General features: G+C 36.3%; 1 protein-coding gene across 2 annotated transcripts in view; it reads right to left on the bottom strand.

Moving 5' to 3' along the window:
• Nucleotides 1-973: 973 nt before the first annotated feature.
• The window catches only part of Cog6 (component of oligomeric golgi complex 6), a 70484-nt gene continuing 44369 nt past the window's right edge, over nt 974-27088 (bottom strand). Inside the window, exons 12-19 of one of the 2 annotated variants that reach the window (XM_004645047.2) lie at nt 26227-26318; nt 22586-22703; nt 19674-19805; nt 19174-19341; nt 14783-14890; nt 13749-13802; nt 11098-11177; nt 974-2073 (exon numbers count right to left, since the gene is read on the bottom strand). In XM_004645047.2, coding sequence (XP_004645104.1) covers nt 1926-2073; nt 11098-11177; nt 13749-13802; nt 14783-14890; nt 19174-19341; nt 19674-19805; nt 22586-22703; nt 26227-26318 — 900 coding nt within the window. In that variant the 3' untranslated portion in view covers nt 974-1925. Of the gene's footprint in view, nt 2074-10880; nt 10973-11097; nt 11178-13748; nt 13803-14782; nt 14891-19173; nt 19342-19673; nt 19806-22585; nt 22704-26226; nt 26319-27088 lie in introns of those variants that run through there. The other variant, XM_023705286.1, reaches the window with a different exon arrangement.

Here is a 27088-nt window from a genome sequence, read left to right as displayed (position 1 = left end):
CTGTACTACTCTGCCATAAAAAAGGCAAACCTGAGGTGCTTGTAAGAAAACTGATGCACCTTGGGACCATAATGTTAACTGAAACTAATCACACATTCAAACTTAAATGTCACGTAGTTTATCTTATCAGAAATCCTAATCAAAAGAGCAAAATAATAGAGAAGAGCAAGTAGGGAGATGCTTTTTCTCAAAATTGAAGGGGATCAAGAAATGGGTGGAGGGGAGATGGAGGGGAAAGATGAAAAGACTCAGATGTGCTACATACACGTATAGATTCTACACAAGGGATATAAGCAATATGCACTGCAAACTTGTGCAGGAAGGGGATCAAGAGACAGAGGGAAGGAGGAGGAAGGGAAAGAGGATGAAAAATGGGGTGAAGATGTGTTATATGTGTGTGTCACCTTCCCACAAGGAACACACATTATGATCTGAAAAGAAGTTGAACAGCTTTCAGACAGTATGCCTAGTCACCATGCAGTGTGTCCATATGAATATTCTATTTCCAAAAGAAAAATGGGAAGATGGAATTTTTGTAGGGATTATATGGAATCTGTAGATCAATTTTTTTTTTTTTGCAGAACTGGGGATTGAACTCAGATCCTTGCGTTTGCCAGTCAAGCGCTTATCCTAATAAGCCATCTCCCCAGTCCCACTGTAGATCAATTTGTGTAGTAATGATGCCTTAAATCTTATTTAGTTCATCTTTAATAAGGTTATATTGATATCAAATAATAGTTTAAAATGAAAACCATGGATTATATATAAAACTGAGGGTTACACTAATGACAACCACTTATAATCTTTCATTTTGATTTAACTTTCAAGGCCTTATGATGTACTACATTCTGCCTGCTAGTTTTCCATAGATTATCTCAATTTTATCCTATACTTTCTCTTTTGTAAGTGCATTTTCCAAAACTGCATTGATATGCAAAAAATTGCAGATTGTTTAATTTTTATTTGAGAAAACCAGGTAAAAGCAAAGTACAATTTTTCTTGGAAAACAAAGGAATTCATTAATGTTAACTGCTTTTCATAGCAAAAATAAATTATGTACAGTTTAGCTCCTGGTTTGCATTATAATTCTTTACACAGATACACACATTTCATATACATACACTGAAGGAAAAGAAAAAGTTACGAACTTCCACTGGAATGGATGATCTGTAGCCACTGTTATTCCAGAATAATTAATACCAGTCTGCACACAAGATCAAATTTGTCAGTCAGATTTCGGTTCCACACTGTCTAACGAGTGCCACCCGTAAGCATCACACACAGCTCAGGAACAGCTCAGGACGCTCACGTACCCTGAAACTCTAGTGCCAAGTTCTACCTTGTGCCTATCCAAGGCTTCCAAGGTGCGTTTTTTCCTTCTTTTGGCTGAGTGTGTTTTTAAAATTACCTCAGAAACACGTACCCAACTATGTGCTACGTGTGACAAGAAGCAGGAAGGAGAGCACGGCTACGGTGGCCAGCAGCGCGGCCCAGTTTTCTTCTGTCTTCTCACAACCTTTTAGGACAGTTATTTTGGGACAAGAGCAATAAACTGGGCTCAAAAAGGCAATTTGGCACACACACATTAATAACTAAAAGAAAGCAAATAAATCTTCAAGTAAAGGGATGGTTACTATAATTAACAATGCATTTGACTGCTGACAAGATTTTATGTAGCATTGAGAACTAGTATTATAAAAAAAATCTTTCAAACCTTTCACAGTATTTTTTGTCATGTTTGTGTTCCAGAATAAAGAACAAATGTAGAATAATACTAACTCAGTTCAACATTTATTTAGTTCCATATTAATAGAGAACAAAAGAACATTCTTACAATTTACAGAAAACTCATTCTCAAATCTCTAACGAAGACTATGTGTCTGAAACCAAAACAACCGTTAGGGGAAGCACAGGCCCTAGGGCCATCAGGAGAGCAGAGCCTGCACTTGCTGCGGTGACCTGTGCAGGATGCCCTCGGGGTCCTTATATTCATTAGTGGGATTCATGACAGCTGCATACACTTCAGCATAGGCTCTGCACACCAGTTCTGTAGACTGTTTCACAATCTGCTCTCTGTGGATAAGCAAACAAAGCATGAACACTTCATCTGAAAGAAAGTATCCTTTAAGAATTGTAAGAAAACTTCACATTTGAACCATTGTATTTTATTTCTATATTTATCTTATCACTATTTGAAAATCATTGCAAGACTACACAAATTACTTCCTTGATTTGGGGATAAAATGTTCTTAAAAAATGTTTATTATTCATTAAAGTCGTCCTCATTACTAGGTAGATACCTCAGGGATGGGGCTCTGCTTTATTCCCTCATTGTGCTACTTTAAGGCTAGAACACTGCCTGCATGGCATATACAGATGCTGCTCACTTATGACTGGGTTCCACCTAATAAACACAAGAGTAAGCTGAAAATATCAGGAGTTGAAAATGCATTTAGTAACGCAATCCAGTGAATGTCATAGCTAGTCTAGCCTACCTTAAATATGCTCAGAACACAACCGTAGCCTGAAGTTAGGCAAAATCATCTGATTTATTCTATCACAAAAAAGGCCTGTTCTATAACAAAATATATTCTATAACAAAGCCTTGAGCACTTCATGTCATTTACTGAACATAGTGTGCTGCTCTTTTGCTTGGTAACTGACTGGGAGCTGAAAATTACTACTGCTAAGGTAGGAGAAGATCACAATTCAGACTTTCTACCATATATATATCACTTTCACATCATCATGAAGTTGAAAAATCATAACCCAAGGGCCAGCCAGATTGCTCAGCAAACGGGACTGGGGTTCCAATATCCCCCTGCCCCACACTTGCAGGCCATGTTGGTGAATGAGATAGTGAATGAGACTGGATGTGGTGGCCTGTGCCTGTAATCCCAGCCCTTGGGAGGCTGAAAACAGGAGGATCACTACGAATCTGATCTGCATAATGAGACCCTGTAGACCCTGTACTAAAAATACATAAAAAAAAAATCATAAGTCAAACCTTTTAGGTCGAAATTGTAGACTACTCAGCTATGATCCAAAACCAGTGTATTAATGCTTTTAAAATGACTAATATCACCTAAACCTTGAATAGAGAATTTTTAAATATATCAACACTTCTATTTCAGAAAAACTTCGAACTGCCTATTCACCTATAGGCCCTATGCTAATACCACATGGTCTACGTTTCCAAAAACTGCTACATCTTCCAAAGTGAGACTAGGTAGAAAGGTGATGTACTAAGCAAATTCTTAGAGTGGAGTGGCACAACTGATTGTACTGGCTGAATTAAAGCTCTGATGGGAGGGAACTACCAGAAACTGGTTTTGAAATCTACTTAACTAGATGAGGTCTCAGATATTTTTTAATCTATTTTGACTTCTTTTAATTTATTAAACTTAAAAATGAATTTCACCAAATGATGTATAAATTAACTTGTCACAATGAAAAAGCTGAAAAACACTATAAATGTGTTTTTAAAATTGGCAAAATACATATTTGATAATTATTTTAGAACAAGTTAGATGTTAGATTTTAGAAATAGAGTTTTTAGTTCCTAAAGGAATAACAGATTTTTTAGCGGGGGGCACACAGAGCATTTACTACACTTCACACTTTAAAATCGATATACAACTTGAACATGGCATATGTATACATTTATAGTATAAAAAACCATAGAAATAGTTTTATCTTTTTAATTTTAAGAAGCTTGAAGGAAAAAAGTACACTAGTGAATATTAGATGTAACTTTAAAAATGTGGAGAAATGGGTGTATAAAGAATGACTTACTAAAAATACTGAAGTATTACACTTTTCATTTAAGCACAGAAAAGTAAGATCAAGCCAATAAAAGCAAGCAAGGGTTTGTCACTTATTTCAGATTCTGAGTTTTGATGGTATAGGGCTGCTTCATTCCATTTCAGAGTAAGAAGGAAGGAATTAAAAAATTAACATTAGTATGGCAGGGGAGAGAGAGATATCAAAGTTGACAGAAAAAAAATGTCTTTCAGATAGTGACAAGAAAAGAGGGAAGAAAGAGGAACTGTTCCTTTTGCTGTCTGCTTGCGGCCCAAACCAACAGGGCAGGAGCAAGTGGGAATGCTGGTGCAGCTCACCTGCACAGATCCTCTTCCGCTGGAGTCTGTATGACTCAGCAGAGACAACATGGCACAGCGAAGGAAGAGCTGTCAGAGGGCTCAAATCCTAATGGAAGCTCTGCTGCTCGCTGCTGCTGCCCTGAACTTTCAGGACTAACCTCTCCACTGCAAGCAAAGCATCTAATTAGATAATCTCTGTAAGGTGCTTTCAGCTTTTTTTTTTTTTTTTTTTTTTTTTTAGTACAGGATCTCACTACACAGCTCAAACTCATAGTGATCTTCCTGTTTTCAGCCTCCCAAGCGTTGGCATTACAGGTACGCCCCCACACCCAGTCCTGGGGGCGGGGCCAGTACAGCATGCTGGGGATCAAACCCTGGTCCCTGTGCCTGCCTAAGCAGGCACTTAACTCCACTATCTGGCCAGCTCTACTTTTAGCTTTTAAATCAAGCCTTTTCTTTATACTTGACAGTTAATACTATTTTAATGAATCCCTACAGTAAAAAACCAGTAATAACTAGTATTTACACACACACACACAAATTATTTGAGAAACTGGATTCCCTAAATGTCATAAGCAACCACACATCACAGATGTATCTGTAGTGCTAAATCAGTCTTATTCCCTAATTTATTTTTTATTGTTCCTTTTTAGTTCCATTAGTAATTACCATGTAAGTTTAACCTTTATTTTAAAAAGTATATGTAAATGTCCATCTGTCATATTGCCTGTTTTCTTGTCTGGTGTATTAGCCCGAAGTGTTTTGCTAAGTACTAGTATTTCTGAAACACCAGTTTCTTTTTTATAAAATGTATTTGGTTGTTGCAAGGTCTCACTATACAGCTCGGATTCATGGTGACCCTCCTGCTTTCAGCCTCCCCAGCACTGGGTTATAGGTACATGCCACTATGCCCAGTCTTGGTCTCTGTGGCCGGCTCAGCACATCCAGGATGGGGCCAGCATGGCCTGTGGTGCCTAGGATCGAACTGTGGTCCCTGGGCTTGCCTAAGTAGGCGCTTAGTCCACTGAGCTATCTCGCTTGGCCAAGACAATGATTGTAGTCACAAATATTCAATGCTCAAGTTGGAAAAATTTTAGATATCCTGTAATTAAATCCAGAATGAACAACAAAGCATCTCACTTCAGTCAATGTGCTTTTAAAAACTTGTGAACTCTTTTTATCTATTGATCATTTCACTGTAGTATGGGCTTCCACCAGCATTATGATCAATCATAGCCACACTGACAGATAGAGAGTAATTTTAGAATTGGTTCTATAGTTTTGCTGTTAACAGGATCAAGGATATGCAAAAAGGTCAGACAATGGTGGTGACTCTACGGCCTGTGTGCTGCAGCCAGCTGTCGATCACTGAAAGCCGGAAAAGGTTCACTGTCACTGACACCATGTTTCATCTTTCCTACCATGAAATGTTCTTGGGACTAATTTCCTAAATCATACTCTACTGACCTTTGGATAGATTAACAATCCATTCAGTACAAATAAAATTTTCAAAAATTAAAAACATTCCTACAACAAATTAAGACATAAATGAAATTAAAAAATCTAATAATTTATTAATGATGAAACTGGAAAAATGATAAGACTGGTTTACATACTATTTTGGGGAGATGGCCATTTACAAGCATTGTTGGTGGTAACATAAACTAGTATAACCACTCTGAAAGGTACACTGGATATTCCTCAAAAAACTGAAATCAGAAATTCTATTTGAGCCAGCTCTTCCACTTCTAGGAATCTTCTCTAAAGAGTTACAGACATCATACCACACGGATAAATACATGCCCGTGTCTGCAGCAGCATAACTCATAATAGCAAATCTTGGAAATTGAATATATACCCAACAATAGATAAATGAATGAATATGTCGTATCTGTAGATAAAGGAGAGCTACACTACCATAAAGAAAAGCAAATTGAAAAGAAAAGTCACATCTAGGAAAATGGATACACTTTGGGATCGCAATGTTAAATGAAATAAAACAGACACAAAAGCTTAAATATCTCATAACTTCTCTTATATAAAAGTCCAAATTCTAAATATATATATATATATATATATATATATATATATATATATATTTAAAGACAGGTAATAGGAAACAGGGTTACAGATTTTTTGCAAATGGGAACAGAATCCAGAGACAGACAGTGGGGAGAGAAGCGGGAATACAAAAGAATTAATATACATTAAATACATGACCTACTCTTTAAGATAAATTGTAAACCTTACATACTGCGAACATGTACTAATAAAAAATTAAAAAGAAAAACAGGCTATATACGAAAAAGTTAATGTGTTAAAAGAAAAATCGTAAGGGCCAGTGAAATAGTTCAGAGGACTAAAGCACCTGCTTAGGCAACTGCAGAGATCGGGGTTTGATCCCCAGTACCACATGCTGCACTGGCCCTGCCCCTGGGTGCACTGAGTCGGCCACAGAGACCAGGCATGGTGGCATACATCTGTAGTCCCAGATCTGGGGAAGCTGAAAAAGGACAATCACTACGCGTCTGAGCTGCATAATGAGACCCTGGACCATATACATAAAAAAAGAAGAAGAAAAGGAAAATCATAACCTTTCACATTATCTTTTCATTTTTTAAAATTTTTATGGATTTGGCACAGGGTCTTACTACACAGTTCAGACTCACAGTGATCCTCCTGACTCAGCCTCCCCAGCACTGGGATTATAGGCGGGAACCATAATGCCTGGTCTTGGTGGCCGGCATGCAGTACTGGTACCAAGTACCAGGTACCAGGTACCAGGAACTGGGGATCAAACCCAGGTCCTTGAGCTTGTCTAGGTAGGCGCTTAGACTGCTGAGCTATCTCTGCAGCTCCTGCGCTATCTTTTTTATAAGATAACGTATCTACATAGTTTGGGAACTTTAATCAATAGTAAACAGAAAGAGCAAAAGTACACTTCCCTCAATAAATGTTGGGAAAATCCAACATTCTTACATTTAGAAGGAAGTTTGCTACACTGTAGCATATAGCAAACAGAAAATGTAATAGTCATCTAGTTATTTAATGTTAGAGGAAAGAAAACAACTGAAGAGGCTTAGTAGGCTACACAATTTCACAGAAAGCCACCTTTTTCAGTTATTTGTACATAAGAATATTCTACAAGGACAAATCCACTTAAAAACTCACAACGTGATACTATCCTAGTACTCACATAGCTTTTGCTAAGTAATAAAATGGGAATTTTGACTGCAGTTCTGTTGAATTTATAGATGAATCTATAAATTCCAAACTCTTAATAAAGGTTAATATGGAATCACTTATAAAATTCATTTGCATTTTCAAGTAAGTTTGTAGAAATTGTGTTTAGAACAGTTATTTAAAGCACTGAGATAAGAAATGAACTGCTTACTTGGGAATCACTGAGCTTGTCATTAATCAGTACTTTAGGATTTTTGGTTGTCATAGCAACATGATACAATTTTCATTAACACAAACCTAGCATTTCTAAACATAGCTTATTTTAACGTTCAGGCTCAGCGATCACTAAAATTGAGCTTTATTATAGCATCATGGTTAAAAGTGCAATCAAGTGTACCACAAGAGAAAAGGCATTAATGATTTAAAGCTGAAAAACTGAAGAAAAGATGACAAGATATTTAAAATACGATTATAATTTTATTGCTCTTTACCACAATACAAGTATCAAAAATGGCATAATAGGTGAAGCCAGTTTTATAGCCCATGTCAGATTTCTGTCTCTTAAAAGTAAAATTTAAGCATATTTTATGAGACCAGGGAATACAGCTCACATCAGCATTATTACATATTCTATACGTGAAACACCTCTGAGTTTTCTTTAAAAGCTCAGTATCATCATATTTAGAAAGATACAATATAGGCTATTGTTGAAGAGAATAGGCTCAGGAATAAGTAACAATAGATTCAAATCTTGGTTCTGCTTCTTGCAAACTACTGTACCCTGATTCATTTGTTTAACTTTTCTAAGCAATGTTTTCTGAAAATGGAAATCCTACTTTACAGGCTCATTGAGCTGGGTAATCCATTAAATCCCCTGAAGATTTCAGATTAGAGTAAGGAGGCTAAAGCAGACAGGTGGATAAACTAGGGTACAAACAGAGAACAGCTTTGGTACTAATCCGACAACCCAGGCACAGATGATACTACCACGGGCCAGATTACACCTGCAGAGATGCTGAAAAAATGATCAGTGGCTCCTTTCACATACCTTTGGCTAAGTAATAAAATGGGAATTCTGACTACAGTTCTGGTGAATTTATAGATCAATCTTAAACTACCAGTAAATTTTGCATCTATGCACTGAATATGCTTTATTTATTCATATCCTCTTTCAAATTTTTCAACAAAATTTTAGTTTCTTCATATAATCTTCCAGATACATTACTGTGTTTATATGTAGAAAACAATACAATGGCAATAAGGGCTTTTATTTTTCATTATATGTTGTAACTAAATATAGCTGGTACAGAGCAAATGTAATAATTTTGGTATGTTGATTTTCAATCTGGCCAAGTAACAAGTTTATTTTAGAATTATCTCATTTTATTTTTCATTACAAACATCTAAAGTTAATGTGTTGAGAGCACATTGGCCAAGCAATGGCCGTGACTCATCCACATGGCTGCACTGACAAAGGTTCTACAATCTGAGGTACAGGATCTCAGGACAAATCCTGAGGGCATTTCACTGACCTTTTCAGACCAAAAAGCTACAACTCTTGTTGCATAGATCCTGCTTTCCTTGGTCTTAACCATCCAGTAGAAAAGTATGAAGACGAAATATAAGAAATAAAGCCATGCTGTTAAGTTGAGCTGTGGGGGACTCAGGTCAATAATTTCTGACATTGCCAGTTAAACAGAAGACCCAATGCTATTACGGGCTACTGGACTCTTTTAGAATATTTTGCTGAGTTTACACACCTATAATATTCAATAACGGAACTTAGAAAAAATGGGGTATACCTATGAATGTCCATTTTGTATCTGTGTATTCAAAGTGGTTGGGATAGATATATAGTTGCATTCTCTTAATGAATAGAATGACTTGTTCTAATGGTGTTTGTAAATAGGATCACAAGTCCACATCTTGTACAGAAATTAACCACTAAGAAGAATATATGCAGTGTATTATTTGTTGAAACTGTACTTCCGATTTGATTTGAAACTGTCTCATTGCTATCTGTTTATCAATAAAACTTTGGAAAAAACAATAAAAAAAATAAAGTTAATGTGTTAATTCTTTTCAATAGTTATGACTAACCTCATTCTATTTACTAGAAATTCAAGCTAAACAGTAGATGTGACAGTTAAGTCTACAAGCCTTATTTAGAACTTTAATAAAATGTTTCTAAGGTTAAATCATTAGCTGCGATATCTGTTTTACATTTTCAGTATTCCAACATGGTTACATGGTATTCTGTAAATGAATTATGCAGTGAATTAAAGTAAGGCTTCTCTTATGACCTTTCGCCGTAATACAGTATTCTTAATGCAATGGCATGTTCGATTTATATTTATTAAGGACATCTTATATCTTTAACACATATATAGGATTTTAATGTAACTTTCATCAGTACCAAATATTACCTTTTGATATTTTAGTAATATTCACCTTGAGTTCAACTTTGTTAATAAAGCCACTTCTGCTTTTTTCCTGAGTTGTTGATTTAAATAGTCTCTTCTAGAAAGAGCTGTTCAGTTCTTTCACAATCTTGTCTTTTTAATCAACTACTGAGAGAGAAGTTGAAATATGTATGATCGTTGATGTAAGTATTTCCTCTCAAGTCTATGAGATTAAAGTTTATGATACATGAGGCTTTGCTTTTACTATGTATTCTTCACAAATTGATCCTTCAATTTTTGTGAAGTGTTTCTCCTTACCTGTGTTATTATTACCTCCTTGCAAATAAATTTTCCTCTATTAATGAAGCTGTACCAGCTTTGGTATGATTACCGCTTATATGGCACATTTTTAATAATCTGTTTAAACTATCTGTGTCTTTGTATTTGAATTGAGTTTCTTATAGGCAACAGTCAGTTGGGTCATACTATTTTTATTCAATCTAATGATGTCTGGCTTTTAATTGGAGGATGGAATTCTTTGAAGTCTTGGTTTTCTGGAATCTCCAGAATTGTCCAAATTTTACTTGTGTTTCAGCTTAATTTCTCCTTGGTAATTATAGAAGAAAATATTTCAATTTTCTCTCATAACAAAAAAGAAAATAGTTCTTTCATAGGTACATGCGTAATGTCTAGTATAAACAGAGAGTCTTGAAGAAGAGTTTGTAAATTATACTTATTTTCCCATACCTTTAGGAAGTATCTATATTCTTTTTATTTATCAAGTTACTTACAGAAATCATTCTGACTCAATAAGCAAAGACATAATGAAAATAGTTGCTATCTGCATAATTATGATTTCTGGTTTACTAATTCAATTTTATACCATTATAAGGTGAACATAGAGTTTGGCATTAAACAGTAACAATACTTTCTAATTCTTTACCTCTCAAAATTATTTAGGACCATTTTCTGTTTCAATTCTCTTCTCCAGCCCCATTTATTATACAATCTTAACTTCTTGGCTATGAAAATTTATTTGAAAGTTTATTCCAAGGCTGAGGTGGCTTAATCAAAATCTCCTTTGAAAGCCAGTTAAATTATAAGAAAAAGAGAAATAAGAGCAATAGGTTTTCCAAAATAGTATTACTGTGGACATAACTAATATTGAGAACAGAGTATTAACAAAAAAGACAGTTTATAATCACTTACTAATTATAGAGACTTTAGAGGAATATACATGTAAGGGAGAGGTCTGAACAAGGTTGGGTCAGATACCTCGGGATGCTGAGTCAAGAGCAAAGAATGAAAGGTAAATCATTTAGTCTTGACAATAACTTCATTTCAAATAAAGTTCCTGATATTTAAAACATATGAATCGTTACTAAATACTTAAAACCAAAATCACTTACTTCACTGTGGCACTTAGAAGAAAGTTCAGCTGTGGCATTAATAGGTTGTCTGGAGCTGACAGGTAACGATCAAACTGAACCTAAGGAAGAAGAGTGTAAAATACATCTACTAACAAACATTTTAACTACAGTCACATCTTTCAGTAATTAAATCTTGGGGAAAAATTCTATGTGCCAAATAATTAGTTCTTATTCAGACGAGCTCAGGCTCATTCTGGGTGGTACAGCCACAGATAAGTCTTTTTATTAAAATGAGTATTTATTAAACATTCTAACTAAAATACCCTAAAACTGTTAACTTTTAACATAGTGAATCTTATTATTATCTTTCGTAATTCCAAATCCAAGCTACTCAGTTTAATCTCTTTGGCATTTAGTATAGTTTTAAATCTATTAATTTGTTCATGATTCTATTCAGTCAACTAATATTTCTGGAGTAATTACGATTAGAAATTACCATGTTAGGTCACAGGATTATAATGGTGAGAACCAGGGCAATTCTTAGCTTCACAGTATGAGAACTATTAAACAGCTGATAATGTAAATAACTACATAATTATAAACTGTGCTAAATGCTAGAATGGAAAAAAAAAACCCAAGGTACTATCAAGTGTCCATCAGGGGCCTAGCCTCTCTGAGGAAAGGATGTTTGCCCTAAAGGCTGTATGCACAAAAGCTTGAGGCAGGAAGAAAAATGGCTAGATGTGCAGAGATTAAGGCACTTGTATGCTTTTCAAAGGACTTTCTTAGAGTAAATGCATTAGCAAACCCAATGAAATTAAGTAAGTGCATAATTTGTTTTCAGTTTTATAAAGCTAAATGCAGCCACAGCAAGGAGAAGGGGATGAAAGGCTGTAACGGCTGCTGCAAGGCCGCTGAGTATGTAGCTGCTGTGCCATTTCTGGTAAGAGCAGCCAGAGTGCGGAGAAGGCAAGTATTTGTGAAGGCCCGTATAAAATATGAGGGCTTGGTTTCTGTCGGGATAAAGGGGTTGACTCTCAAGATTTTAGATCAGCATAAATGAATCTTTACCTAAATAATAGCATCAATCACATACAAAATTCAACCAAAACTTTTCTTTGGAGATATAATATAGTCAATTTAATTGGTTTCAAAATTAAGACTAGGCACATGAAAATTTCTAAAGGGGTTTAAAAATATTTTGTAAGCTATACTATAGACTGATTAGGTGTTGGAAGGAAGGAAAGACAGAAGGAGAAATGTACACTTACTACATATAAGTAACGTCACTAGTCTACATAAACGTGTCTTCACTTTGTGGGGACGAAATATTTTGACATAAAATTATTGGATAGTGTGCTGAGTTTACACTAACTTCTTAAAAAATATATCTTTTTTTTTTTTTTTTGTACCAGGGATCAAATTTAGAACCATGTGCTTGCCAAGCAGGTGCTTACGCTGCTGAGATATCTCCTTGGCCCTAAACAATATATAATCTTTGGGAGAATCTAGTATTTTTTATTTGAACTTTATAATGTACTTTCTCTGTACTTCTATAATTTTGTTTGACATATGAAAGTTATGATTGTTACTTCTACACATAGTGTCTTTTATTATGATGATGATCTTTATCCTATGCAGTCCCCTAATTCTATGCTAATATTAACAGTCAACTCTGCCCCCTTATTTTCATTGTTAGGTAACTGGTAAGCCTAGCCCTTTATTCTCAGTTGTTTCTTGTTATAGAACATGGTATTTTTAGTTCTGGAATGCCTGGGCATCAAAAAAAACCCCAGGATTCTTTATGAAAGTCAAACTTCTCTAACAAATTTATGTGACTATAGGTACTAGGTAGAAGGTAGGCAGAAGAGTACCGTCATTATAAGCCCACAGGTTTAGAAGTAGGCCTCTAAGACTGAATGTGACTGCCACAAAGATTAAAACATTAAAGCATGAAAAACATTTGGCAGTAAAGGGTAACAGCTACTGCTGGTGCTCACTGCTGTTATTATTACTATTACTTAGTAGTAATGGCTATTGTTGGTGTTCATTGAGCTATGTTCATCTACTATTATTACTATCATCATTTAGTAGTACTAGACTAAATTAAACATTTTTCAAATGGGATTTTTTGCATTTGGGGATATGGCTACATGACTTAAATGTTATATACAATGGAAGGATATACATATAGCAAAGTATATCCTTAAAAAAGAAATCACTGAAAGAAAATGGTGTCCATGTATAAAGGAAGGGTTGAGCCCTTCAGCTAAGAAGAAAGTAACACATGGATCATGGATCTCACACTCAAGAACAGCGACTGTCTTGAATATGATTTCAGTCACTATCTCAGGAAGTCATTAGGATCAATAAATTAGGGATCCCAGAAGTAGCATGATATCCAGACTGCCATTTTCTACATGTGTCACGTCTGTTTCTCCATTAGATCAGTAATAAAACTTAAAAACAAATCCTAAACAGTAACAACTAACAGCATATGGTGAAATACTACTGTAAACAGTTAAGTCTTAGGCCTGTTCAGGAATACATACTAAATTATTACTGGACTCAAAGTGAACGTATTATATCAGGAATAAATCATCCACAACAAAAAGATCAAATAATACAAAATTAAGAATATTGTTTGATACAGAAATGTAAGTTGAAATGCTGTATAAAATTGTACTTACCATTGCAGCTTTCAGTGCCACAGAGTCTAAGTTGGGCAAATTAGCTAAACAGCCCTATTCAAAAAAATAATAATAATAAGTGAAGACACTGGGGATATACATTTTAGTTACTTATGTCATATAGCCTGTGGAAGACTGCTCAAATTTGGAAAATCACTGAACCATTTCCAAGAACTCAAGTGTCACTTCTTCAGCTTCAGGGAGAGCAGGGACTACGATTCTGAGGAAGTAAGGAGCTTTTAGGCTTATCAGTGATGGAAATATGATACTGCAGATTTACTCATATATAAGGAAAAAATCACAAGGAAGCTCTTGGCACAGATTTAGAGGCAGAAGACTTTCAGAGAATCTTATAGAAAGGCAGAAGAACTGGTTGCCACTGGTTTAAATTTGCTTACTATTTTAGCAAAAATGATTCCTGAGATTTTCATTTAAGAGTTTTGGGGTTAAAATATACTTATCATGCTAATGTCCTCTTTGCTTTTTAAATAAATTTGGCTTATTCCATGATTTAGAGTCCATTATCTTATTTCTACTGGGGTTCTGTAATTTAACAAGCTCCTGTGTTGGCCTCAAGAACTGATTACTTTTGTCTTAATGATTTGCTAAATTAAAAAAAGGGTAACTGCTACTTATACAGTAATTTATACATTCAGTTATCTGACAACAAACAGAAGACTGAAAAACTCACCCGTATGATACCCTTTATGCATTTACAATACTAATTTCTATATATTTTCATTACTTTAACCAAAACTACTTTTAGTTGAAAGAATAGTATTTTGGGAGACTCTTGGGCAGTCATCTAAGAGCAGTACAATGTATTATTTCACTTAAAGTTGAGAACAATCTTTTAACACAGATACTATTATTACTTTCAACCTGCAGAAGAGCAAATGAACACAGAAAAACAAGTCACTTTCCCAGAAACATATGGCTAATAGCAACAGAGCCAAAATCCAAATTCAGACTCCAGCTCTAGAAATCATACTCAAAATTGGCCAACTGCTCAAATTAGGAACCTCTATCCTTACCTGTTCAGGCTTATGTTGCTGCACAGTGTTGTAGATATAACTCAAGCCGACTCTGGTTAAAACGTAAGAGGCTTGCTCATTTATAAGTGTGTCCAAATGTGCTTCAATCTAAAATAAAACATAGCACAAAAAAATTCTAAAAGAGGAGTATGACTGATATAACACACTATTCTAGAGGTGGAGCGCATCATAATGGGCTTTTCCTTAGAGTGGCAAGATCTTTGAACTGAAGTGGCTCTGTGAAATCTAAGGTGGAAATGATGGGAAAAGAGACACATCTACTTAGAGAAGGCATAGGATGCTTTTCCATAACAGAAGATTTTTCTTTCTCTTAAGAAGTCCTTCGAAAAGGAAAAGAAAGCCTTTGTGTTAGTTGATACATTGTGTCAACTTGGCTGAATCAGCTCTGGCAGCATGGGGGCCTCGCCCTTCAGGTGGGCAGGGCCCAGGAATTGAGAAAGGCAGGAAGCCGCCATGCCTGATTTCCTGCTGTCCCACCCTGCTTCTGTGGAGAAGTCTCAATCTTCCAAGGTTGGAGGAGCTCTGATCTTCACTGTGGAGCACAGTCAGCGCAGAGGGAAGAGAGGCTTGATGGACGCTGCCGCAGCTGCTGCTCCTCCTCTGTTCTTCATTGTTCTCTGCTGCGTGAACTGCTGTTTGCCTTGGAGCCAGCAGAATATGGACTGAACCCTCCAGTAACTGTGAGCTAAATAAATCTTTCCTTCCTTCATTTTGAGTGTCAGGTATTTGTCCCAGCAAGGAGTAAAAAGTAACTAAGACAGCCTTAATAAGAAAACAAACAAACAAAGAAGATTCCAGGAATAATCATTAGCCATAAAATATTGTTTCTCAGCTCTTTTAAGAAAACTGATAATCAACAGAACACAAACAAAAAACACCAGTTACAATGATGTAACAGAATACTCAAGCAGATGAGGCCTGACCCCTGGCCTCCTACCTCTACAAAGTGCTGGACTGACTCAACAAACCAAGCCAAACAACTGGAGAAGCTGAGGGAAACTGCACTGTAGCTGAGGCAGTAAATTTTCCTGAAGATACAGTAGTCAAGAGAACTGAGTCTCCAGAAAAATCCTGGTCAAAAGATTTCAGGTTCAGGACTGGCCTGAGAAGATGCAGCTACCAGAAGTGAGATGCATGTGCTCCCCAGCTTTGTCTATCTTCAGCAAAGGCTCCTATCTAATGGGGGGAGAAAGCAATGATATAGACTATCTTGACTTATTAAAGCATCTCCCAGTGGGAAGAATACTGCTCCTTCCTTGTTTTGCCACAAAAGCCTGAAAGGCTGGAGGTTTTCCTTCCATTCCTCATCAGAAAGTTCCCTTAGCTTTTTAAAAAAATGTACAGGGACTACAAGGTCTCACTACACAGAACAGCTTGTACTGATCCTCCTGTTTTCTGCCTCTCAAGTGCAAGGATTAGGGCTGGGGAGATAGCGCAGTAGAATAAGTGCTTGCCAAGCAAGCACAGGGTCATTGAGTTCAATCCCTGGTACCACAAAAAAAAAAAAAAAAAAAAAAAAAAATCAAGTGCTGGGATTACAGGTGTGTACCACCACGCCCAGTCTTCTCTTAGGTTTTAAAGGTTTGCCAATGTCATAAACCGTTGCTCCTGATAGTTCACGTCACCATCTGAATGTCTGCCTCATTCAAGTAACTCCAATAGCTGCATTCTTCCCCCTAAATAAGTGACCAAGAAAGTAAATTGCAGCCCTTATTTACTGGACTTGCTAGAAATCAAAGAAGAACAGATGTATAAATATAAACAATAAGAGAAAGGATAATTATCACTAAGAACCAACTTAGGGGTCTGAAAGAAAAATGGAAGAAAATATGGAAAAAATACCAAAGACATACATCAAAGGGAAGAGTGTTTTTTTTTCTTTCTCTTTTAAGTGGTACCAGGGACTGAACTCAGGACCTTCCACTTTCCAGGCAGGTGCTGTATCACTGGCCCAAGAATCTAAGTCCTCTTTTAAAGAGGTCAAGTAAGATAATATAAACCAGGAGCATCAAAAATATATAAAAAATGACACATGGAGAAATGATGATTAAAGAAAAAGTGAAAATCATTGAACAAAAGAAAGGTTTCTATCTCCAAACTGAAATGGCTCTGTGACGCCTCAGAAAAACAATGAGAGAAGAGATATAACTAAAATATGCTGGGGAAATACCTGTACTCAAAGAAATATTCATGAGCTTCCAGATGGACAGACTCCTTAACTACAAGCAAAGGATAATTATACTAACCTGGTTTTCTACTTGAAATACTGGGATAAGGTAAGAGGGGAAGAATGTTTCTATCAGATGACTGACAGAAAACAGGGAACTCCAATAAGCCATACCTTTCAATGAAAAGACCTTACTTGGCCCTTTCAATAGTGAACCTACGAAAATCCATGCAGCCCATGTCATGTTACCATGTTCAGTGCAAGTGCAGGGACCAGTCCCCTGGAAATGGCCACTGAGGGGGTCTAGCAGGGCTCAAGGGCAGAGAGAAAACGTCCACTGGAAACTGGAGAAAGAATCATTTGCTGGCAGAACAATTACCAGCAATGCCATTAGAGGAATAAAGACCTGCCCAGAGAGAGCTGATGTACATGTGGCTAGCCCAAGTGATATAGTCAGCTGGGGCCCAGGGATGCCCAAAGACATACACCAGAATAAGCAGACTCAGCACAAGGTGAAGCTGCTGAACACAGAACACTTGAGATACCTGAATATCTTATGAAAACATTTAGATAAATGTTAGACATTAAAAAAAAGTCAGACATTAAATTATTGACAAGTACAAAATTTTAAAAAATTTTTAAGTGTCAAAAATTCCATAGAAAACAAAGTTATTTAAGAAAGAAACTAATACATTTTCATTATATTGTTCAACTATCAATATGATTTACATAGCAAAAATAATTTATATAACATTGCACAACTATATGACTGGAAAGATGAAAAGGCTCTAAATATAGTCATTTCGTGTGTGTGTGTGTGTGTGTGTGTGTGTGTGTGTGTGTGTATGTTTGTGTGTGTATGTATGTAAAAGTGGAGAACTATGTTTTTAATGTCTATAGTGCAAGCTTAATACATTAAGTCCAAATAAAAAAACTGGAAAAAATCTGTATGTAGCAATACACATAAACATTTAGAGTTATGAACACCAAAGAAGCATAAGGACTGAAGGAGCTGGGCACGGAGCTGCACGCCTGTAACTGAACACTGCACACCCCAGAGACAAGCAGAGAGCTTAAGCCAGGGGCAACACGGGATTCAAGCAGTTCATGAACTGCAAGGGAGACCAGGTCTCAACCAACCAAAGCGAAACAACTGAAGGAGCAATGAGGGGAAGATGTTAAGATGGAAATGATGGTACACTTTGCCTTTACATAACAAACCCTGGTATTTATTACATGACTCTAAGTTATGGATGATGATAACTGTGAGGCATTTCTTTTAAAAGGAACAATTAGAAAATATCACAAATTGAGATGTGTCAAGATTAACTTTGGCCAGTCAGATAGATCAGCAGACTAAAGCACTTGCTTAGGCAGATTGCAGGGGCCGGGGTTTAATCCCCAGTGTGCTGTGCTGGCCCTACCCACAGGGTGCGCTGAGACTGTGATCGAGACTAGGCGTGGTAGTGTGCGCCTGTAATCCCAGCGCTTGGGAAGCTGAAAATGGGAGAATCACTACGAGTCCAATCTATGTAGTGAGACCCTGTAGACCCTTCAGACCCTGAACCAAATACAAAGAAAAAAAAAGATTAACTTCTCAAAAACCTCTTAACCTAACAAATGAATTCTTAATATAATAGATCACTGGTTTTTTTGAACGCTGTATCTACCACTGTCACTCTAAAATTGGGACCTCAGTATCCAGTAGCTTTTACAAATGTCTTCATTTTAGCCATCATGCATACTCTTAAGCAATATATCTAGCTTATAAGAATAGTGGTAGAGCAAACAGTAATGTTTTGCCTAACATACTTTACACATAGATAAAAATATATCTGTCCTCTGTAACACATTCTGCAGTAGCTACACAGCTTGAAAAATACAGCACAGTATTCACAGCTCAGAATTTTGTATCTACATGCAGTACTGAGTAGCTATTCAAATCAAAAAAGCTTCATGTCACCACTCTACAGTATGTTTTGAACAAGCATCTTAACCAGTTCACATTCCAGCTTCACCAAAGCTGAAAAACAAAACACTGAATGTGTGTGCATGTGTGTTTAACCTTTCATCAGACCATATCAAAGGATTTATAGGAATTAGGTCACTGAAACTAGCCAAAGTCAGTAACTTAAAGCTATCACATAAAGGCAAAAAATATTCCACAACAGCAAATAAGAGACATTTTATGCCCAAAATTTACCTGAAATTGTAGCATTTCTAGACGTCTGTCAGTGAACTCAAATAAAGCTAATGTTGTTTTCATCATATACAATGAATTAACCATGAAAGTAGCCATGTCAGCTGTGCCCAAATTGCTGGCCGACACTGTGCACATCTGGAGGAGCGGGTCCAGGACACACGACAAAACCTATCAAGGAAAAGAAGAGTAATTCCTCACTTCCTAATGAGTGACTAGGTCCTGCATTAATAGTACTGAAGATTGAACGCCATGCTCAGGGGAGAGCAGTCAACATTCAGACACATCTAAGAAAAGATTAAATGATGTTAATAACTACATAATTCTAAAAACCAGCATCAATGAATTGATACCTTTTTTTAAAAAAAACTAACTGGATTAATACTGAAGGAGTATCAGTAACTAAGGAAAATGTTGGTCAAAATACCTGGGCCGCACAGGCCAGTTTAGGACAGAACGTACAATGGAGGAGCACAGAGCAAGCACATGGAATCACAAACCACCTGCACAAAGTCGGCCTGCCGAGCATCTAACGGAACAACTGAAGAATCATGCGAGGCCAGAACTTCACGCAGCAACGTAAGCGTCTGATTCAGGGCAGAACTTGGTCCAAGATCAGGTGGTGGGAGTTCCACCTAAAAAAAAAGAATGGTTTAGCCACTGTTTATATTTTTCCACTAAATTTTAAAGGGTAAATCTGAGTTCATGGTAAAATAATATACACAAAAAACACCAGGTAATACATTAACAATCTGTAAATTATTCATCACTTGTTCTGAAGTCTACAAATCAGCACAGAAAGTGACACGAGTTTCTTTTTCATATTACCTCAGAAGTAATGAGGCTTTGTACTCTACGGAACAAAAATTTATGAGAAAGAAGCAATTCCTAGATAATGCTATCCAAGCTCCCATCTACAATATAGCTGAGAAATATCACCGACTATAAGGCTAACTCTTATAGCTCATTATGTCTATATCAGAGCTTCAGAAACTGACTTTTTTTTACCTTTTCAAAATGTAACTGTTTTCTGTTGTCCATCCTTCCTTTTATCAGTTTGTTTTATTGCTGTACTTCATATGTCTACATCTGAATGCCAAACATGTTTTATCTCTAGTCTTGAGTCCCAACTGTGTAACAATAGTTGCGACTTTGGGTCGCATGCTGATCCCCGTGCTTTTTCACATATTGCAATCTGTCTGCCATTTCTACCACACTGCTGAGGTATTCAGCAAAGCCATCAATATTCCCCAGAGTGTATGTCATGCAGCTCTACTCCCATAAAAAAAAAAGTGATCCCCAGTGACCCAATTTAAGCGCATGGATTAAAATAGCTTCTGTATGGAAAACTCTAAATCTACACGAACAGTTCCCACTTCCAGAGGGACAGTCCTCAAGCTCAACTTATATAGCTAAGACGCTGTCACCATCTTTACCCCTTCCCAGTATTCTAGACAGTTGTGAGACACCGAGCAATTCTAGACTCTGCTTCATCCTTATTCATATTCAACGAATCAGCAAGTTTCAAAGATTTTGCCACTACCTTTCCAGAAACTGTCCCTTTGTGGCTATTTCCAGTCTTTCTCTTAGATAATATACTTGCCTAAAAATGACTATATTAATCCTCTTAATATCCTTGTCTTCAACATAGACTACCTCCTATCCATATGATAAAACACCTTTCAAGCGATTCTTTCAATACATTTTAAAAATCTGTTTATTAATGACTTACAGCATGCATGCTGGCATTTTCTTTTTTGCTTCTTTGACTTAAGATGGGCTCTATTCACCTCCTTCAACTACCTAACTCTTTAAAGCTCTTTGAAGTTCAACTCTGTACCTGCCTTTCAGGAGAGCTCCCACCCTGAAAAGGAACATATGCATGTTGCTATACACACCCTTCCTTTTCTGCAAACATAGAACTTTCCCTTTCATAAAACACAGAACTGACTAGCAATGACTGATTCACCTCATCATTTTTCACTGAAGGAGCAGCAACCTGAAGCCAACAGATCTTGTTGTTCGCCCTTGCTACACCTCAAGTAGCATGTATTTTCATGTTCAATGTTTGCATCACTACTAATTATTTCAAAAGATGCAGGGTCAGCGAGATAGCTCAGTGGAGTCAACACATGCTTTGGCAAGCACAGGGACCTGGGTTCGACCCCTGTCCCGCATGTCACACTGGGTCTGAGCTACACAGAGAGACCCTGTATGAAATACATAAAGTGAAGAAAAAGAAAAAAAAAAAGATGCCTGTCTACACAAGAACTTATACAAGCAACCAAAATTAACTACTATTAAAAATATGAGAACAATGTAATTAGATATTCCTGCTCCACACATTTTATTGTTCATTTTCTGAAATAAATTTGTTTCATACGTGAGAGTTAGAAAGTAATTCCCATTAAGACTTCTTTGAGCTTAGAAAAATGACAATCTTCTCAATGGGATTTCTGATCATTCTATATGCCAGTACACTAGGCTATCTTATAAAATCTGTGCCTGTATGACAAGCCTATTACACAGAGAAGTACAACCAAAAAGCCAACATGTTAAGAATGATGCATTCTTGAACAATTTGAGTCCTTAATAATGAAACAAAATTTTAAAAGATTATAAACCTATTCCTCATGTCCTACCACAATACTCTATTCATTTTAAAACATCAGACCTTACAGGGCTCTTGTAAATTTTTGTTTACTTCTGTGGGTTGTTTTATATCTTCTGTTTTCAAATAACTATAGTATAGAACTCAGAAAATTTCATAAGGAAAAAGCTGAAAAATCAGAGAGTAAAAATATAATCTGTGTGCAAAGAAAAATAATGCAGGCGTTCCTCTTTTCCAATTTGTATGTCATGTAACTGCTACCTATGTATACTAAGATTGTTTTTGTTACAGAAAAAAACAGTAGTGAAATTAGGGATTGACATCTGTCTTCAATTATGACTCAATGTTATACTATCCAGGAAGACAGACAATAAACATGGGTCAGGAAACCCTCTCATTAGGACAAAATTTTTCATCCATCTGAAGAACTCAGAAGAACATTGTAGGGCCGTCCAGATAGCTCAACAGATTAAAGCACCTGCTTAGGCAGAAGTAGGGACTGGGGTTCGATCCCCAGCGTGGCATGCCATCCCTGCCCCCAGGGCATGCTGAGATGGTAAATGAGACTGGGTGTGGTGGTTCACACCTGTAATCCCAGGGTTTGGGAAGCTGAAAACAGGAGGATCACTAGGAGTCCAATCTGTGCAGTGAGACCCTGCAGACGCTGTACTAAATACACACACACAAAAAAAGAACATTGCATACAATGGTGAAGAAAAGCAACATAATACCATTAAAACAATACCTTTCAGAGTGAACAATTCACAAATCACAAAATGTAAGAACTATATTTTTTAAACATACCTTGTCCATTAATTTACTTGCATGAAGACTCAAACTATTGAAAAATATTTTTTTGCTTAGCAAATGCATTTCCTCAATGGTGGTTAATAAAGTAGTTGCACTATTTCCAACAATGCCACTGAAAGCAAAGAATATCTCAGGTTGCAAAACAAGCTACAATAATTTTTTTGGGGAAAAATGTTTAAAATATCTAGATCTATATTAACATTTTTAGAAGTATAATAAAATTTGGTATTTTTTAAAAAAAAAAAAATAATTTTTTTGGGGAAAAATGTTTAAAATATCTAGATCTATATTAACATTTTTAGAAGTATAATAAAATTTGGTAATTTTAAAAATTATTGTATTTGTTAAACAATTACTCTAAAAGTACTCTATAATAATTGCAAACAATTACTCTAACTGTAATTGCAATATAGTTATAAAAGTAATATACTATTATTCTATTAATTATATAATTAGTATTGTTTAATACTATATATAATTATATAATTTTTATTGATCATATACTAATGTTAATATAAATAATTATTGTGATTATAAACAATTATTCTGTTGTAACTGTACTATAATTGTTTTATATGAAGATCATACAAAATACCAGATTTTAAGTATCAAAATTAAGAATAAAATCAACTGAAGGTTAAGCATCCTTATTTGAAAATACAGTAAAAAATGTTCCAAAACCTGAAACTTTTTGAGTTACATTGAAGCGTTCAAAAAGTTTCAAACTTCGGGGCACTTTACATTTTATATTCAAATTATGGATGATCAACTGGTAAAGTCTGCATAAATATTTCTAACTCCAAAAATCACTGAAATCTAAAACAGTTCTGACCCAAAATATCTTAACTAAGGGCACTCAGCCTGTACAATGATTTTAGTATTTCATAATCTCTTTTAGCAAAAAATGCAGTTATCAACAAAATTTGCATTGTGTGAACCAGTATCTCCATTTTTCTTCTACTATAATAAACATGTGCCTTGACTATCCAAGAAGGTATAATTTTAACTTTAAGAAATGCATTCCATCAACAGCTCTACTATAAAAACTCAAGTTGGTTACATCATTATAATTAAAGCCATTATGGCATATCATTGACACAGCTATAGCTTCTCAAGTTTATGCAGCTGCTTAAATAACAGTATATTTAAACTAATTATTTAAAAACCTGTCCAAAGAGGTCTTTCATTTTTGCCACAATCTAATTATGCATACAAAACAATTGCCCATTTGATTTTTCTCAGTTTATATATCAGAAGTACTTTTAAAATTTGTTTAAGAAAAAAGCTTTTGGGGGCTGGTCTGACAGTGCAGCAGACTAAAGTGGCTGCTTAGGCAGAGCATGGTGGCCAGGGTTCAATCCCCTGTGTGCCATGCCAGCCCTGCCCCTGGGGTATGCTGAGGTGGCGACTGAGATTAGGCGTGGTGGCATGTGTCTGCAATCCCAGCACTTGGGAAGCTGAAAACAAGAGACTCACTATGAGTCCGATCTATGTAGTGAGACCCTGTAGCTCCTGTCCTAAATACACAGAGAGAGAGAAAAAAAAAACTTTTTGTGGACATGAAAATATATTGTAATCCAGGAGATAATAATTTCTAAAGGCATAGTAACATATTATACCTAAAATAATTTATACAGCCAAAGATAAATATGATGACACAGAATATACTAGTAAATACTAAACCAAAGTCATGGAAATTTAACGATACATTGTATGTTACACTGACATGAGTGAAAATGCAGTATATTTTACTACATTCTGAAATTAAAATTGGTTATATTCTTGTGCAGGTCATGTAAACAAAGCAAACTATCAGTACAAAGTATAAAACTAATTGTAAAATACAAGCAAATTACTTGTAGAGAGAATACTTGTATTTTTTTTTTTAAAAAAGGATTTCAGTTAAAAAACATATGCTAAATACGAAGTAAACTGGAACAAATTCCCATATATGCCTGTTAGTTTGTGTCTAGTTGTCACCCCAAAGCCTTATGCAGTCACTGGGGCAACATCTAGAGTCTGTGATTAACTCATGATCCAGTGCTGGGATTATGGGTGCGAGTGCTACAGCCGCCCTGGCCCGATAGCCTGAATACAACTAAGGAAGGGGGAGGGGCTTGCTAGCTGCTGCAGCTGCTGTTCCTCCCTCTGCTCTCCGCAGTTTTTCCACTCTTGTGAACTGTGGCTTTTTGCCATGTGTCACTCTGCCTTGGAGCCAGCCAAATTTGGACTGAAACCTCCATAAACTGCGAGCTAAATAAACTTTTCCTTCCTTAAGTTTGGGTGTTTGGTATTTTGTCCCAGCAACAAGAGAATAGTAACGGAGACAGTTCTACACATGCAATATTTTGAAAGGATAGTTATATTGACAGGTATTCTTTTGTTTGGTTGGTTTGGTTTGTTTTTTTTGTGGAACCAGGGATTGATTACAGGTATTTTTTAAAAGTTGGAGTAATTAGCTGCTTTCACTTAATCTAAATTTACTATCTTTTCAATATTCATTAGGAACCAGTAAGTGGTCCAGATACTTGTAGACACTTCTTCTGATGTTTCACTCCATTTTTCTGCCCAATGTTTACTCTCCTACTGTTTGTTCACTTGTAAGTATTAGGTACAAGTCCCCTAATGGGGAAATCCAGTTTCCCACTGCCACAACCCAAACTTCACCCTCCCAGGCTTTGTCTACAGTTATGATTATACAGCACAGGTAGACATTTAATTGAGAAGCATGTAAGTGCTATTCGGTGATGGTAAGAGTCTGGGATAAGGCAGGACTGAGCAGGCTGGTGAAGAAGAGGAATCCCAGGTGAGAGCCACACAGCACGGAGAGCACCCCATTAACACTGGAACAAACGAGTGCGTAAGCAGGGCTGTCAAGAGGGAAGCGGCCACCTGATGTCTGGCTACACTGCTAGGTCACCTTAGGTCCACTTCACTGGACCTGAAATAGTGATGGAGCAGAGGAAATGCAAGCGGCTATGAAACAAAGTAATTATTAGCTCCAGGGATACAGTTTTATAGGAAAAGATACGAAACCAAGTACATGCACTAGAGTTCTTGTTTCCTGTATTCCACGTCTCTCTTGTTAGGAGTTTTAATGTACACGAATAAATGCATTAGACGTTGTAAGTCTCCTGATCTCTCCCTTTACTTCACTGGCTCTCTCTCTCCAGGCTTCTTCATTCGTTTCTCCCCTTCCGGACCCTATAAATGTGGGTGCCCCAGGACTCAGGTCTAGGCTCTGGTTTGTACTAAATGATTAAATCATTTATATCTAGAATAAAGTACACCCCATTCTAAATGTAGTTAACTGCTCCGCTTGCCGCATATTTCACTTACTACGTAATAAATGCTTATGTCGTAAGCCTATGTTATTATATAAGTTGTAGATACGTCTATGTGTGTGTGTGTGCATATGCAGAGACATGCTTATACAATTAGACCTGGAGAAAACACAAAGGGACATGACAGACCTCAAGATATAGAAGGCATAAAGCACACAGAATGTTTGAAATAGTGCAAGAGCTTCTGCCAATTCTAGTTAGTTATATGCAAAACGAAAACACTAAAAATCTTACAGTGCTGTCTTCTAAAATTCATAAGATTTAACAATTACCTTTCATTATTCTACTTACCTGATTGTATGGTGGTAAAATTTGAGGAGATTAGAAATTTTGTATAATAAAACTGCCCCAGGTTCAGCAAGTATTACTTGTTCAATTCGAACCTATTGAGACATAGGAGAAAAACAGCCTGGCTTCAAAATAGCTCAAGAAATTAATAAAGGTACCACTTATTTTTGTGGCAGTTACAAAATACCTTCTAAATAAAGAACTTATAAATATTAAGTAATGAGTGGTAAAATAAACATTTTAACACACATAAATTCTACAAAAATTGATTATCAGCAGGAATATGCTGCTTGGTGCCTAAATATTCAGAGGACAAATAAGAGATCTTGTCTTGCCATTGAAAACACACTAATACATGGTTACAGGTTGTTTGCTATGTGTGCTTAAAACTACTATGTATGTTGTATCTTTGTTTTTCTAACTAGCGTCTATTTATTTTTTGTATTTAGGACAGGGTGTACAGGGTCTCATCACATAGATCAGAATCGTAGTGATCCTCCTGTTTACAGCCTCCCAAGTGCTGCGATTACAGGTGCGCACCACCACGCCCAGTCTCAATCTCCGTCTCAGCATGCCCCAGGGGCAGGGCCAGCCACAGCAGGCCAGGGATCTTGCGGCCCCTGTGGCTGCCTCAGCAAGCACTTTAATCTACTGAACTATTTGGCTGGCCCTCTAACAAGCTTCTAAACACAAAGATATCTTCCAATTCTTTTACATCTATGCAGCATATGATAGAACAGATGATTAATAAAGTCTTGAAAGTTGAAGTTTCTCTGTACTTTGATTTCAGCAAATATTATGCCAGCAAATGTAATTTCCTAGAATGAGATCTCACAAACATGGATAACAGCATATAAAAATTTCC

This window comes from Octodon degus, unplaced genomic scaffold (assembly GCF_000260255.1).
Source record: "Octodon degus isolate 3935 unplaced genomic scaffold, OctDeg1.0 scaffold00216, whole genome shotgun sequence".
Lineage (NCBI taxonomy): Eukaryota > Metazoa > Chordata > Mammalia > Rodentia > Octodontidae > Octodon > Octodon degus.
This window is presented reverse-complemented; position numbering and strand designations above follow the sequence as displayed.